General features: G+C 45.7%; 3 protein-coding genes across 3 annotated transcripts; 2 read left to right on the plus strand and 1 right to left on the minus strand.

The window, feature by feature from the left end:
- Nucleotides 1-201: 201 nt before the first annotated feature.
- Nucleotides 202-5,561, minus strand: LOC100845435 (serine protease HTRA3). The gene is made up of 10 exons (XM_003577848.4): nt 5,243-5,561; nt 4,908-5,069; nt 3,922-4,076; nt 3,414-3,698; nt 3,134-3,261; nt 2,497-2,620; nt 2,331-2,423; nt 2,139-2,216; nt 1,950-2,040; nt 202-536 (listed from the first exon to the last, which is right to left on the minus strand). Exons 1-9 carry the CDS (start codon nt 5,478-5,480, stop codon nt 1,951-1,953), a joined length of 1,353 nt encoding a protein of 450 aa, XP_003577896.1. The 5' UTR covers nt 5,481-5,561; the 3' UTR covers nt 202-536; nt 1,950.
- A 4,745-nt stretch (nt 5,562-10,306) lies between these two features.
- Nucleotides 10,307-12,128, plus strand: LOC100830055 (AAA-ATPase ASD, mitochondrial). The gene has a single exon (XM_003577963.4). It carries the CDS (start codon nt 10,408-10,410, stop codon nt 11,926-11,928), a length of 1,521 nt encoding a protein of 506 aa, XP_003578011.1. The 5' UTR covers nt 10,307-10,407; the 3' UTR covers nt 11,929-12,128.
- A 969-nt stretch (nt 12,129-13,097) lies between these two features.
- On the plus strand, nt 13,098-14,896 carry LOC100841076 (AAA-ATPase ASD, mitochondrial). The gene has a single exon (XM_003577918.4). The coding sequence runs from the start codon at nt 13,199-13,201 to the stop codon at nt 14,786-14,788; it is 1,590 nt and encodes a 529-aa protein (XP_003577966.1). The 5' UTR covers nt 13,098-13,198; the 3' UTR covers nt 14,789-14,896.
- Nucleotides 14,897-14,934: the final 38 nt, after the last annotated feature.

Genomic DNA, 14,934 nt, shown 5'->3' on the forward strand with positions numbered 1-14,934 from the left:
CTCAAGTTGGATCACCTCCAAACTATCAGAGCAGAGGCAAATTGGAGCTTCATTCCCCTTGTCTAAGGTCACAAGCATTTTGAGCCATCATGTATATGATTGCAGCTAAATGCACCCGCCTCAAGATATTATGGCACCAAACAAGTATTGTGCTCTGAGATCCACTAAACAAGAAAACATACACAAAATATTGAGATACAATGCCAATTTAACTTACTAACACGTATTCTTATTGAACAAGAACGACAAGTCCGCATTGTCTTTGTAAAATTAATACAGAGCATATTGATGCCAAGGCACAATACACTGGTTTATAAGCCCCAATGCCCAACGATATCAAAACGCTTCTTGAGACCAATGTACAAACATTATTTCGATATAAGATCTACTGGTATGGTCCAAAACAAGTGCCATAGAATCTACATTACTACTATGTACAGTACGTTCACAATAAAAAACGCAAGGAGAAAAAAAAAAGAGGCCCATCCAGTCGACTGGCATTCCTTTTACGACACCGGTTCAACAGACAACAAGACCTGCAGAAAAGAGTAACACGATGTGAGTGAAAATGACGATGCCGTTTATGAGCAAAGCATCTCTGACAGGTCGCAGGTTTTGTATCCATCTAAACTGAGAGAACTACACATGCAAGCAGCATTTACATCCTTTGCGAAACTGATGGTTGACAAACCTACAAGCACAATTAAGGCAAGTGGCTAAGATATCGCGACTTAGGTAGGCTTTGTAGAAGAAAATTCAGTAATGTAGTATATTTCGATCTCAGTATGTTTGCTTGTGATTATCTAGTTCTGGAAATTAAAGAAAGGAATGGATTAGTTCCTCAACTTTCTTTGAGGGTTCACGTCTTGTGATCATGACTTTGGCATCTGGGAAGCAAATGTAAGATCCAACATTTACTACCAACCACTTGCTTGGTGCCTTCTTTTTGGGTAAACATTCGGATTTACTACCTTATATTCAAGTGTGGTATCATGTTGCTGGTTTGCAAAGAGAAAGTTGGATGAGTCTGCATTCTTTGCCAACCAGCTGAAGATGTGATATACACCTCAGTTCAAGAATCTCTTGGATACCAAAGAGAGAATGAAAGTCAGTACACAGGGAGTCCTCTGACCAAAATGATGTATGCTTCACTCTCCTAAAAAAGCCTGCATCTTAGAATTTATTTCTTGTAATGACAGATCGTAAACCTAAAGATATACTAGGATTATTGGTTCCACCCAGTTCTTTTTTCCGTGCCTTGTAAAAATCATGTTAAGCGCACTATGTACTACTGTTAACCTATGCAAGACCCCTGTGTTCCTTCTTGTCAAACACCCACGGGCGTTGAACTTGGAGAACAGGAACACAGAAAGTCCCATATGTTTACACTTTACACCTGGTGCAAAGTTGATGTCCCTTCCATCATAGAATGTCTCCAGTGCACAAGTTAGATATGCGCTATCTACAACTGAATTATGCTTTGCTAGATATTTCATTAGTATGATTTGGTCCAGACTTTGCACTCAATCATGGTCTTAAATAACTTGTTTACTATTCTTGACCAAGTTCCAGACCATTTGGTCTTAGTCCTCACGGCACCTACAACTCATGTTTGCTGCTTGAGAAATAAGAAGGGTCTCAAAGGATAGAAGTTAAAAAATGCAAAAGAAGTCAGGAAGGAGGTTGGAATCACCAAGAAAAAAGGGCGTGTTTCAGAGCAACTAGAATCTCCATAACATGGAACGGCATCCATGTTTTTTTTTTATATCAGGGATCTTGTATTCATGTGTTCTGTACAAAACCCAGCAAATAACCTCTTTCGTCAAATAGTGAATGTTTCTTACTGTGTGGATATCGACAAGCTTCCAAGTCTACATACTACCGGTAGTTTAGAGCTTAAGATCTGGATAATGTTTAGATGGTACTAGGTTAATAGTGGAGATGTATACCTCATGCAATAATAACTTCTCCATGATCTGATACATCTGCAGCCAACTCTCCGACCGTTCGCAGTTTTTTTAGCGTGTGAAACACCTCAACCTATGGAGTCAGCATAACACATGTTTTATTACTAGGATTTTGCTAATAATAGTTCCATATGAAGAAATGTATGGCAGGGATCGGGTGGTTAAACTTACAGAAACATTAACTTCAACATTAAGGCCATTTAAATTGTCTGAGGAGCCCTTGCATATGCTCATCAACATATTTTCCAACTAACAATAGAAGAATAAAAACATAAAGGTCAAGAACATGAAACTACCAAATATCACACAAATGTAATTTATTTTCACTTCATTTGGAACCTAACAAATCTCTAATACACCAACCTTAACTGTAGTAGAAACGCTTTCTCCATTGCAGCATTCAATAATATCACCTATCTGGATTCCAAATTTCTCAGCATGGGATCCTTTTGACACCTAAGTTTCAATTGGCAATCATTAACCAGTATCCATATGAGAAATTGAGCACCTTTAGGAAAGCATTACATACCTTTTGAACAACAAGACCGTTATCAATGTTATACATACGCCATATCTTGTCCACATGAGCAGGCTCAAGAAGCTTGATGGCCTCAAACGTCATCCCCAGGTGAGGCCGGGGGATGTACTTATACCTAATCAAATTACCATAGAACATATGTCAAACAAGGTATACATGAGGAATAGAGCAAGTAGCACTTTTTAAACGAGTCATCTTCACTGGAATTTAACTTCTTTCCACCAGGTTAATTTTTTTTCCAATAGTAACAAAAAAAAATTAATTTGGTAAGAGTTCAAAAAGGCCCAAAGGAGATGAGATATGAAAAATAGTCGAAAAAGACCAAAAGGATTTTTATGATATGATGTTATAACAGAACAACATATTTCAATATAAACTGGATGCATATCACAAAATCATTGGTTCACAGACAATACCCCAACTAGTTTAAGTTCAATCCCTCATTGAAATAAAACTGCGGTCTCAGCTTGCCCAGCTTGACCCCATCAAAGAATTATTGTTGCTAAATTATATATTGCAGCTACCTTTTCAAACATAACATTTATACTTACATAAATTATTTATTGCAGCTATTTGATCAAACATAATTTCTCGTTATTAAATTGTGTATGAGAGAGAGAGAACGCACTCATATTTCTTCCATAAATCCAGACACTTGAGCAAAATAGAAGAAGGTATAAAAGTCCTTGTGCAACGAACATTGGACATTCCCACAACTTTTCCTTCCAAGTCAATGACTGGCCCTCCTCCGTCATACTGCAACAACTCACATTCACAAAATATGAGGGCTCATGATAACAAAAAGTTCTAGCCATAGCATATTGCAATATAAAACATCAAAAGTATATCAAACAAACTCAGTATGGGAAGCAATGTATTTACTACAATCACTTGATAAGAAATATTACCTTCTCCTCATTGTTTGGAACACCTGCACAGTGAAAGCACATGTCGTGATACCGCTGGCACGTGTCTGGATTCTCAGATACAGCCCTACCATATGTTATCCTTAGATCTAACATATTGTCTCTTCCTAGCCGAAAGACGTCTTGAACCAATTTCACTTCTTCATTGAAAGATGGTAACTGAACAGGTTTATCCACTCTGACCCTCACAAAAGCAACATCGTAATGTGGCTGGTGGTACAGCAACTGGCCCTCTGCACTGGTGCCGTCTAGCAAATGAACAGTAACCTGCAAAGATGGGAGAAAGAATGATATTACATTTTTACATCAAAAAAACTTTTTAAAGCAAACATATTCGTTGTTTCCTTTTCTTTACTAGAGAGGTCAAATAGTATAAGGCATGCAATTTGCAACCAGGCAACTAGCTATCTTACGCCTAATTAATTTGACATGGAACCAAGTAAAGTGAAAGTACATGCATACAGGTTAACAGACAAAACATTTGACTCACATTAGCATGGGGATCATACTCTTCTCCGCCTGACCAGATGTTGGTAGGAGCTTCCTTTGTGCGAATCAGATGTGCAGTTGTTAAAACTGTACCGGTTTTGCTCTCCTCATCCCAATCAATCCAAAAACCGGAGCACCGTTTTAGAGGTTTGCCACCTGCATCCATCCAGATTCATACAAAATATACATCAAGTTGCGTGACGATTGGTCAATTTTTTGTATCACTAAATTAGAAAAAGAAATGGCTAGCATTAACTAGACATAAACAATAGAAAAAGAGACCAATAGGAGACATATGGTAAGAAAAGAAGGATATGTTCAAGCAATATACTTTAGGTGGACATGAATTCTACATGCACACTTGTATACAATTGCAAGTAGTCAAATTACAAACCGAGATGAAGTTGTACAAGTAAACAAATAAAGTTCCAAAGCAAGTACAACAGTAATACTATATGGGATTGAACAGGAAGAAGAGAAATTTACTAACAACATGGGTATATACATACATATGTGGACCTAACCTTGGAAATAAAGAAAATCAGCAATTTCAATCAGTTTTAATAAAAAGATCACTGGGTTGGATATGTAGGCAGGTTAAAACAAAATGATCACATTTCTTCCGTAGGCTGAACATTTCCACCTTTGATATTTGGTGGGTCCGGATGTTCACATAGGCTAAAAGCATATACATGAGTGTTTTTTTTTGTTCTAGATTATAGAGATACAGATTAAAAGTCATAAACCTTTCACGCATCCTACCTGAAAAGTTTATGAGCATAGCACTGTATTTTCTGACAGATATGTATTTTGTGAATTATAGCACTGTATTTACTGACAGAAAAGTTTTTTACTATTTGTTTGAGGATATGTATTTACTAACAGAGGTAGTATAGTAAATCTAGCCTCACATATGGTCATGTAGCTAGTTAATCCTAAAACTGAGACTAAGAGGCCGGGTTGGTGCAAATTGGATGTGCTACATACCGACAGACGATGAGACCCCAAGAAGAGACTTAGCAGCCGTGAGCACCGCCATGGTTCCAGATTCACGGACGTGGAGAAGCCGTTTCTTGTGAAAAGTAGTGGGAGGTTCAAAATCCTCGAGCGTAGGAGGAACTTGTGCTTCTTCCACGGGGGGAGTTAACCCTAACAAGACATCAATCGCACACTTGTATCATTCGAAAAATAACTGAAACGTGATTACACACATTCGTGTAAGCGATTGCGCTATGTTGTTGTTACTAATGGTACGAACCAAGAACAATGTGTTGAATTGATGCTCGAGGAGGATGGTGGGGAAGAGGAGGGAGGAATCAGACCTAATTCTGCTTCACGTCTTTTTCTCTCTGCCTTGGCGTTGATCCACTTGGAATAATTGACGAACCTAGCGCTGCCGGCGGGCATGGGGAGCAGTGCAGGCGCCTCCTCCCGCCTCGGACCCCCCCTCTTCGCTTGGACTTGCTCCTCTCTGCTGGACGGGTCGGCCTCCATGGGCCTCTTGTTCTTCGGGGACGAACTCATCTCTCGCGCCGCCGCCGCCGCCCCTGGGGTCGCCATGGAAGAAGGGGAAAGCCGTGCCGCAAATTCTTTGCCTAGGGGACCAAATCGAGAGAGGCCAGGCTTTAATCTTTTCTTCTTCTTTTTTTGAGCGATGGCCAGGCTTTAATCGATCTCGTGGTACATGTCGTTTTGCTATTCCGGTACGGTGCAGGCCTTTTCGTGTATACGGTCCAAATGGCCCAGGTTTGTCGGGAGAGATTCTGGGCCAGCCGGCCGTGCTGGACCATGCAAAAAAGAAATTTGACTCTGGGGCTTGATCCGACCCATGTTATTTTATCCCTAAAAAAACCATGTTATTTTATAGTACTATTAGTATCAAGTCCTGGAAATGGCCCATGTTATGACGGATAGATTCTGGGCCACGGACCTTTTGTTGGTCCAGGTTGCCGAGCGGGCGATACATGAACGAACTCTTGCACCATGTGTGAGTTGTGTGTACTATACGAATTATAAACTCAAATCTAATCTAGGTTTTCCACGAGTTGCGTCTCATGTTGGAAATATGCCCTAGAGGCAATAATAAATTTGTTATTATCATATTTCATTGTTCTTGATAAATGTTTATTGCCCATGCTATAATTGTATTGATTGGAAACTCAAATACATGTGTGGATAAATAAACAAATACCGTGTCCCTAATACGCCTCTACTAGATTAGCTCGTTGATTAAAGATGGTTAAGGTTTCCTAACCATAGACATGTGTTGTCATTTAATAACGAGATCATATCATTAGGAGAATGATGTGATGGACAGACCCAAACCTAAACATAGCTTTTGATCGTGTCACTTAAGTTTAAGTTGCTTATGTTTTATTATGTCAAGTATTATTTCTTTAGACCATGAGATCATGCCACTCCCTAGTACCGGAAGAATACTTTGTGGGCATCAACCGTCATCTCGTAACTGGGTGATCATAAATGTGTTTTTCAGGTATCCCAGAAGGTGCTTGTTGGGTTGTATGGATCAAGACTGGGATTTGTCACTCCTTGTGACGGAGAGATATCTCTGGGCCCTCTCGGTAATATAACATCCTAATGAGCTTGCAAGCATGCGACTAATGTGTTTAGTTGCGGGGGTATTATATTACGGAACGAGTAAAGAGAACTTGCCGGTAACGAGATTAAACTAGGTATGGCGATACCGACGATCAAATCTCGGGCAAGTAATATATCGCGAGACAAAGAGAATTGGATACTGGATTAATTGAATCCTCGACATAGTGGTTCAACCGATGAGATCTTCGTGGAATATGTGGGAACTATTATGGACATCCAGGTCCCGCTATTGGTTATTGATATTTGATCATGTCCACATGTTATCGAACCCGTAGGGTCACACACTTAACGTTTCATGTTGCTTGGGTTAGATGAGATAAATGATGATGATATCGAATTATGATTCGGAGTCTTGGATGGGATCCTAGACGCAACGAGGAGCTCCGGAATGTTCCGGAGATAAAGATTTATATATGGAAAGTTGTTTTCAGGGTTCTGGAAAGTTTGGAATATTTCCCGGTTTTGACCGGGAAGCTTCTAGAAGGTTCCGGAGGGATCTGGAGGGTTCCACCTTGAGGCCCACCTATCCCTGGGCTAAATGGGCCTGTGAGGGAGCACCCTGGCCTTAATGGGCCGAGGGGCTAGCCCACAGGGCCCATGCGGCCAGGAGGAGAGTCCTGGCCGCGGGAGAGTCCTGGCCACATGAGAGTCCTGGCCGGCCACGCCTCCTCTACCCCTATATAAATAGAAGGGGGGGCAAGGGAGAGAGACACCCCAAGCTTTCAGTTGGATCTCTCTCCCCTGAGCCCTCCTCTCCTCCTCTTCTCACGCGCACGGCGTAGCCCTGCCCGTGAGAATATTCACCATAGTCACCACGCCGTCGTGCTGCCGGGATCTCGTCTACCTCTCCCTCTCGCTTGCTGGATCGAGGAAGGAGGAGACAACGTGAAGCTGAACGTGTGGATACCAAGGAGGTGCTGTCCGTTCGGCACTGAGATTGATCTCATTGAAAGTTCCACTACACCAACAACGATCTCGTGATCGTAACGCTTAGCGGTCTACGAGGGTATGGTGTTCATGATCCCTCTCGTTACATACATCTAGTATATATATTCTTGGGTTTTCTTCCGCACTTCTCGTAGGAATTTTTTTTTGTTTCCTATGCAACGAACCTAACATCTCAATGGGCGTTGCTGCAGAGCCAAAGATTTTTAATCGCTGTGAGTTTAGTGTACCCGGTCTGTGGATCTTGGGTTTGTGTACTTCCAGATCTGTTTATATGTATCTGTTGAGTTTTTGTTAGTGTGTCACGGTGCTTTTGTTGGTTTTATCTTTTGTAATTTTGGAATACTTCTCTGGCGTTCTGATGAAGATCTTGCGGTTCGATGACTTGCACGTTTAGGGGATCATCCCCGGCCCAAGTACGTTCAACGCTCATGACTTCTCATCTTTTTGGATGAGCGACTCAAGGGGCTTTTTGAAACCTTTAAAGGTAGTCAAGTTCGTACAGGGATACCAGTAACGTTGTTGCTGCTACAATCTGAGTGCGGTCTCTATGTTGAAACCTCATAGCAGAATTTCATGTTGCAAAGTATGATATCACGGAGAAGATGTCTTTAGAGATTTCATTGTGATTCTTAATTATAAGAGTTACCTTGTAGTTTCTAGAGTCTATGATCCAAAGCATTGTACCTGTAATGATTCTCGTGTTTGAATAAAATTACAGGTTATTTCCTCAAAAAAAAATATGACTTGTGTTAGCCGTCGCCGTTGAAGATTTAGCGTTCTCCTCGCCTCCGGCCGCCGTCTTGGCGCTACGAGGTGGGGGGAACCTCGGTTCCTCCAGAGATTATCCAAAAGTGTTCGCATATTTTAATTGTTTGGTTCATATCGCAATGCAATGGCGGAGGTTGCGATGCCGTCACGAATAAATGTATTATGTTTCTTCCTCTTCTGAATGAGGTCAAATAACCGAGAGTCTGTGTATTACCGTCGGTTAAGAGGTCAAATAACTGTGTGTGTTTTACTCCCTGTCATCAGATATAAGCCTAGACCGTCGGCGAACACATGAAATAACCGAGTGTCATTTTAGCCCGTCGGTTATTGGAGGAAACTGTCGGCAACTAAAGGATATAGCTGAGAGGCTGTGTTTAACCGTAGGAATTTCATTTTGGCCTCTAGCAGCGAAATGAATGAAGGGTGTGTTTAGCCAAGAATGGCCGTCGGCTATTCTCTTTCACTGTCGGGAAATATTAGATTTCTAGCAGTGATGGAATGTTAAGAGGCTATTTGCAGGTTGTATGTCGAAAGTATTTTCCCAAAACCAAAGTGGTAGACAACTATATGTTTCAGGGACATTTCATTGGTCATTTTAACACCTTACTTTGGTACATTATTCTTGCGAAAAAGGACAAATGTGAATAAACCTAACGATCAAGGAGGAGAATGTTGTTTGATCTGGTTTGATCACCAAAATAAATGCCATAGATCACTCCCTTAATTAGAGGGGCGTTTATTTAGGGAATTTATAAGGGGAAGGGCCATAAACCAACGTTTATGGCCTTAGTCCTGCACTAATCGCGCCCTAATCAGGGGCACTAACCAACTTTGGTTTCGCCCCCGGTCGCGCAGCGTCACATATAAAAGGGGTAGGCTGGCTCCCTCACGTCGACTGGTTCAAGAGAGGACCTCGCGAAAACTCAGCAACCCATAACGATCCCTACCGTTAGGGGACGCTGAAGTGTACGGGAAGGCCGCCGTCGACGACCACGACGTCCACTCCGGTACACGACCAGAGGGACGCCGCTACGACCTCCACTGCTGCAACTACGGGTCACTGCCCCAACTCTACGACCAGCACCGATACAGCATCCATCTCTTCGTCGTTGTCGTCTTGACGCGCGATAGATCTGTGCGATCAATCTGCACTTGCCATCCATTAATTAAGCAAGCTAATCTGTGCATTTTCCGTGCACGCCAGGAGGACTCGTCGTCAAATCTTGTGCAAGCTCGAGCTCCGTCGGTCAAATACGACAGCTCCTCCTCAGTCCTCACCTGCTCCGACGACGACCCGGCCGAGACGAAGACATCTAGTCAACCTAAGTAAATCACCAACTGACACATCACAGAATCGTCTGTATCGATCCACACTGCACTGACCGGGCCATTATAAACATCATCGATCTCAGCGTCCAGAGCAAGGTCGATCTGAGGTTGCAGGCTTAGGCATGGCGGCGATGCTGGTGTGGACAAGTGGATAGTTGTATCAATGGATGTGTAAAGCATGCCAAATTCTGCATTATTTTACTGTCACTGACTCAGGAAGCTGCGAGCGAGATCAACACCATTAACCAAAAGCTATAGCCAACTCGATCTGCGTCGAACCTTCTAATTAACCTCCTCGGCCGCTAGCATGTGCTGATTAGCCCTGTCAACGCCAGGTTGGGTTAATTACTTAATTAATGAAAGTGAAAGGTAGCCAATTCTGAATTTCAGTCCCATGATCGAATGTACTCACATGCATGGATTCATCCTTGGTAGCTGCTCCCACACGACGAATTAAGATCACCGCCTAGGTCTTTAGGTCAACATAAGTAAATCACTGAAAAATACCTTAAGCAGGCTGTGGAGAGAACAAACAAGGAGGCGATTAGACTTTTCATGCTTCAGTGGACGACAAACTTTCCTGAATATTCCCTTTTCCCCCTTTTCTTTGTTTCTTCTTCGAAGGTTTTTGTCTATCCTGACCTAGTCAGGAATACCTTTTCAGACTTCTTGTGTGTTTGGAATATACAATTACCTGCTCCTCATCTGAGATGCTATATATACACCTGTGCATTGGTGGGAGAGCTAGCTAGGTAGCATTACTTAAGCGAAGACAACATCAACAGCTAGCTAGCTAGCGTTGAGTGAATATCAAGAGGCACATATGGCGATGTTGATGGAGAAATGGGCGGGGTTGGGTTCCATGGTGGCCAGCATCCTCTTCCTGTGGTCCATGGTGCAGAACCACATCCCTGAAACCCTCCGCCTCTACCTCACTACAAGTGCAACCAAGCTCACCTCCTACTTCAACCCTTACCTCACCATCACCGTCTCCGAGTACATCGGCGGGCGCTTCAAGCGCGACGACCTCTTCCTCGCCGTCGAGTCCTACCTCAGCGATGCATGTGCCCGCCGCGCGCGCAAGCTCAAGGCCGAGCTTGCCAAGGACAGCAAGAACCTTCGGGTCTCCGTCGACGACCACGAGGAGGTCACCGACGAATTCGCAGGCGCCATGCTCTGGTGGTACGCCTCCAAGCAACAGTCCAGGGGCGGCGTCATCAGTTTCTACCCTGGTGAGGAAGACAGGCGCTTCTACCGGGTCGTCTTCCACCGCCACCATCGTGATCTTGTCATCCACTCCTACCTTCCTTTTGTCCTCGCCGAGGGACGTGCCGTCACCGTCAAAAACCGCCAGCGTCGCCTCTTCACCAACAACTCTAGTGGCAGATGGAGCCCCTACCGGCGCAAGAGCGTCTGGAGCCACGTCAAGTTTGAACACCCGGCGACCTTCGACACTCTCGCCATGGACACCGACCAGAAGGAGTCCATCATCAGTGATCTCATGGCTTTCCAGGAGGGCAAGGAATACTATGCCAAGGTCGGCAAGGCATGGAAGCGTGGATACCTCCTCTATGGCCCACCAGGCACCGGCAAGTCCACCATGATCGCTGCCATGGCCAACTTCCTTGACTATGATGTCTACGACCTCGAGCTCACCGCCATCAAGAACAACACCGAGCTGAGGAAACTCTTCATCGAGACCACTGGCAAGTCCATCATCGTCATCGAGGACATTGACTGCTCCATTGACCTCACCGGGAAGCGCCACAAGGACAAGAAAGGCGCCAAGGAGTCTGATGAGGACGAAAAACCCAAGTTGCCGACAGACCCGGAGAAGGATGAAGCCAGCAAGGTGACGCTCTCGGGACTTCTCAACTTCATTGATGGGTTGTGGTCCTCATGCGGCGGTGAGCGAATCATCATCTTCACGACCAACCACAGGGAGAAACTGGACCCTGCGCTGATCCGGCATGGTAGGATGGACAAGCACATCGAGATGTCCTACTGTCGCTTCGAGGGCTTCAAGGTACTATGCAAGAATTACTTAGACGTCGTTGAGCACGAGCTGTTCAACGAGATCCGACAGCTGCTCGAGGAAACCGACATGTCGCCCGCAGATGTGGCGGAGAATCTGATGCCGATGTCCAAGAAGAAGAAGAGAGACCCCGACGTGTGCTTGGTAGGCCTTGTCGAGGCGCTAAAGAAGGCCAAGGAGGATGCGGTGGTGGCCAAGGCCAAGGAGGAAGAGGAGGCTGAAGCAAAGAAAACCAAGGAGAAACATGAGGAAGAGCTGAAGGATGCCAAGGAGAAGGACGAAAGGAACGACAAAACTGTTTCCGTTTAATCTGGCCGCACCTACTATCCTTTCCTGTTTTCAATAAGCTTTGTGTGAATTGTGGCGAGCTCAGCGCTATGTTTCTTTACTTACGGAATAAAAATGAAGTAAGAAAAGACGCATAGTTACGCGTCGCAAAAATAAATAAAACGCCTTGTCTCCTTGGCACAAAGATCTTTGTGTTCATCCAATTCATCGTGTGTGTAGCTCATGCGTGTGTCTGGCTTGCGCTGCGTCAAGGCCTGAGAGCCAACATTTTATATCAAAGCCAAATATAGGTTCGAGACCTCGGAGACAGTTGGCGACGGTTTTAATTTGGAGGAGTTTGGTGGCAGTAATCGGAGATAAATAAAGTACTCCCGTTCCATATCAAGTGTCTCGAATTCTCTCAAGCATGGATGTATCTATAGCTAACAAATGTCTAGATATATGTAATATTTTGACACTTAATATGGGACGGAGGGAGTATATATAAACAGTATCACTTAATCAGTGAGTAGGTAGCTGGGTTAATCAGTTTTTTTTGACAGCAAGCTGGGTTAATCAGTTCACTAACACGAAAGAGGCATATGACAGTTTAACATAATCTGCTTATGTTACTGTTATTATTCGTGCACTATATACATATTACTCGTAGAAGTTTAGACAGATTTCCTGTGTCTTGTACTCAGTCTCCTCTTGTATTTAAAGGCAAAGAGGCATGTGCAGGTTAAGCTAATATGCTTCAAAAAAGAAAAGAAAAAGAAGGACAAGTTCGTGGCCCAGCCTAACAGTAACAGAACTTCTAGTAGAACTGAAACGAGATGCATCCTTTCGTGTGGACTGCTCTATCTGTCTCGGTCGTCATCGTCATCGTCGTCGTCGTCCTCTTCATGACGCGCGCGCCATCTCGACACCGACCTCTCATCTCCACACAATATTACTACTGCTAGGCTAGCTCGGCTCCAAGGAAGCCAAATTCAATCTGCCTTTTGCCATCCGTTAATTAAACCAAGCAAGCAACGCTAATCCGTGCTGCATTCCAGGACCAGGGAATCTTGTGCAAGCTCCGCCGTACGATACGACAGCCCCTCCTCACCTGCTCCGACGTCCCGACGACGACCCAAGACGAAGAACCGTCTTGGGGTCAACCCAAGCAAATCACCAACTGACACACATCACACGTACGTCTCATCGAGTCCAGACTGAGAATCCCACTATAAATGTCAACAACCTCAGCGTCCAGAATCCACATCCATCAAACAGCTAAGCAGAGCTAAGCTAGCCAGTAAGATCGGCAATGGCGGCGATGATGGTGGAGAAGTGGGCAGGGTTCGGCTCCGCCGTGGCGAGCGTCGTCTTCCTCTGGTCCATGGTGCAGAACCACATCCCGCCGAGCATCCGCCTCTACCTCACCGCCTGGGCCGCCAAGCTCGCCGCCTGCCTCAACCCTTACCTCACCATCACCGTCGCCGAGTACACCGGCGAGCGCTTCAAGCGCGGTGACCTCTTCCTCGCCGTCGAGTCCTACCTCGGCGACGCCTGCGCCCGCCGCGCCCGCAGGCTCAAGGCCGAGCTCGCCGCCAAGGACGGCAAGAACCTCCAGGTCACCGTCGACGACCACGAGGGGGTCACTGACAACTTTGCCGGCACCACGCTCTGGTGGTACGCCACCAAGACGCACTCCAAGGCCAACGTCATCAGCCTCTACCCTGGCCAGGAGGACCAGCGCTTCTACCGGCTCGTCTTCCACCGCCGCCACCGTGACCTCGTCGTCGATGAGTACCTCCCTTTTGTCCTCGCCGAGGGCCGTGCCGTCACCGTCAGGAACCGCCAGCGTCGCCTCTTCACCAACAACGCTAGCGGTAGCTGGAGCCCCTACCGGAAGAAGAGCGTCTGGAGCCATGTGCCCTTCGAGCACCCGGCAACCTTCGACACGCTCGCTATGGACCCGGTTGAGAAGGATGCCGTCATCGACGACCTCATGGCATTCCGGGAGAGTAAGGAGTATTACGCCAAGGTCGGCAAGGCATGGAAGCGTGGGTACCTCCTTTATGGGCCGCCGGGCACCGGTAAGTCCACCATGATCGCCGCCATGGCCAACTTCCTCGACTACGACGTCTATGACCTCGAGCTTACCGCCGTCAAGAACAACACCGACCTGCGCAAGCTCTTCATCGAGACCACGGGGAAGTCCATCATCGTCATCGAGGACATCGACTGTTCCGTCGACCTCACCGGGAAGCGCCGCAAGGACAAGAAGGGCAGCAAGGAGTCCGATGATGATGGTGACAAACCCAAGCTGCCGACGGACCCGGAGAAGGACGATGCCACCAAGGTGACGCTCTCCGGCCTGCTCAACTTCATCGACGGGCTGTGGTCAGCGTGCGGCGGCGAGCGGATCATCATCTTCACTACCAACCACAAGGAGAAGTTGGACCCGGCGCTGATCCGACGAGGCAGGATGGACAAGCACATCGAGATGTCCTACTGCCGCTTCGAGGGATTCAAGGTGCTGGCCAAGAACTACCTGGACGTCGACGAGCATGAGCTGTTCGGCGAGATCCGGCGGATGCTTGAGGAGACTGACATGTCCCCTGCCGACGTGGCAGAGAACCTGATGCCCATGTCCAAGAAGAAGAAGAGGGATCCTGACGTGTGCTTGGCGGGCCTCATCGAGGCACTAAAGAAAGCCAAGGAGGAAGCGGCAGCAGCAGCGGTGGCAAAGGCGAAGGAGGAAGAAGAGGCCAAAGAGGCTGAAGCGAAAAAAGCCAAGGAGAAGAAAGAAGAGTCCGAGGCAAAGAAAGCCAAGGAGAAAGACGAGGGGAAAGACAAAACGTCACAGGAAGCCAATGGAGACATCAAAGAAAGTGACAAGGGACAGGAATAGAGTGAGCTTGTTCAGTGTGGCCTTCCTTAGCATTCTGTAAAGCCAGTTTCAACATCAACGACATGTGCGTGTCGCCTGAATAAAATTTGCATTTGGTTGTGTGCATCACACGTTGCAGAGGCCGGAAGGAGTGTCACACTTTTAAA

Source organism: Brachypodium distachyon, chromosome 4 (assembly GCF_000005505.3).
Source record: "Brachypodium distachyon strain Bd21 chromosome 4, Brachypodium_distachyon_v3.0, whole genome shotgun sequence".
In the NCBI taxonomy this organism is placed as follows: Eukaryota; Viridiplantae; Streptophyta; class Magnoliopsida; order Poales; family Poaceae; genus Brachypodium; species Brachypodium distachyon.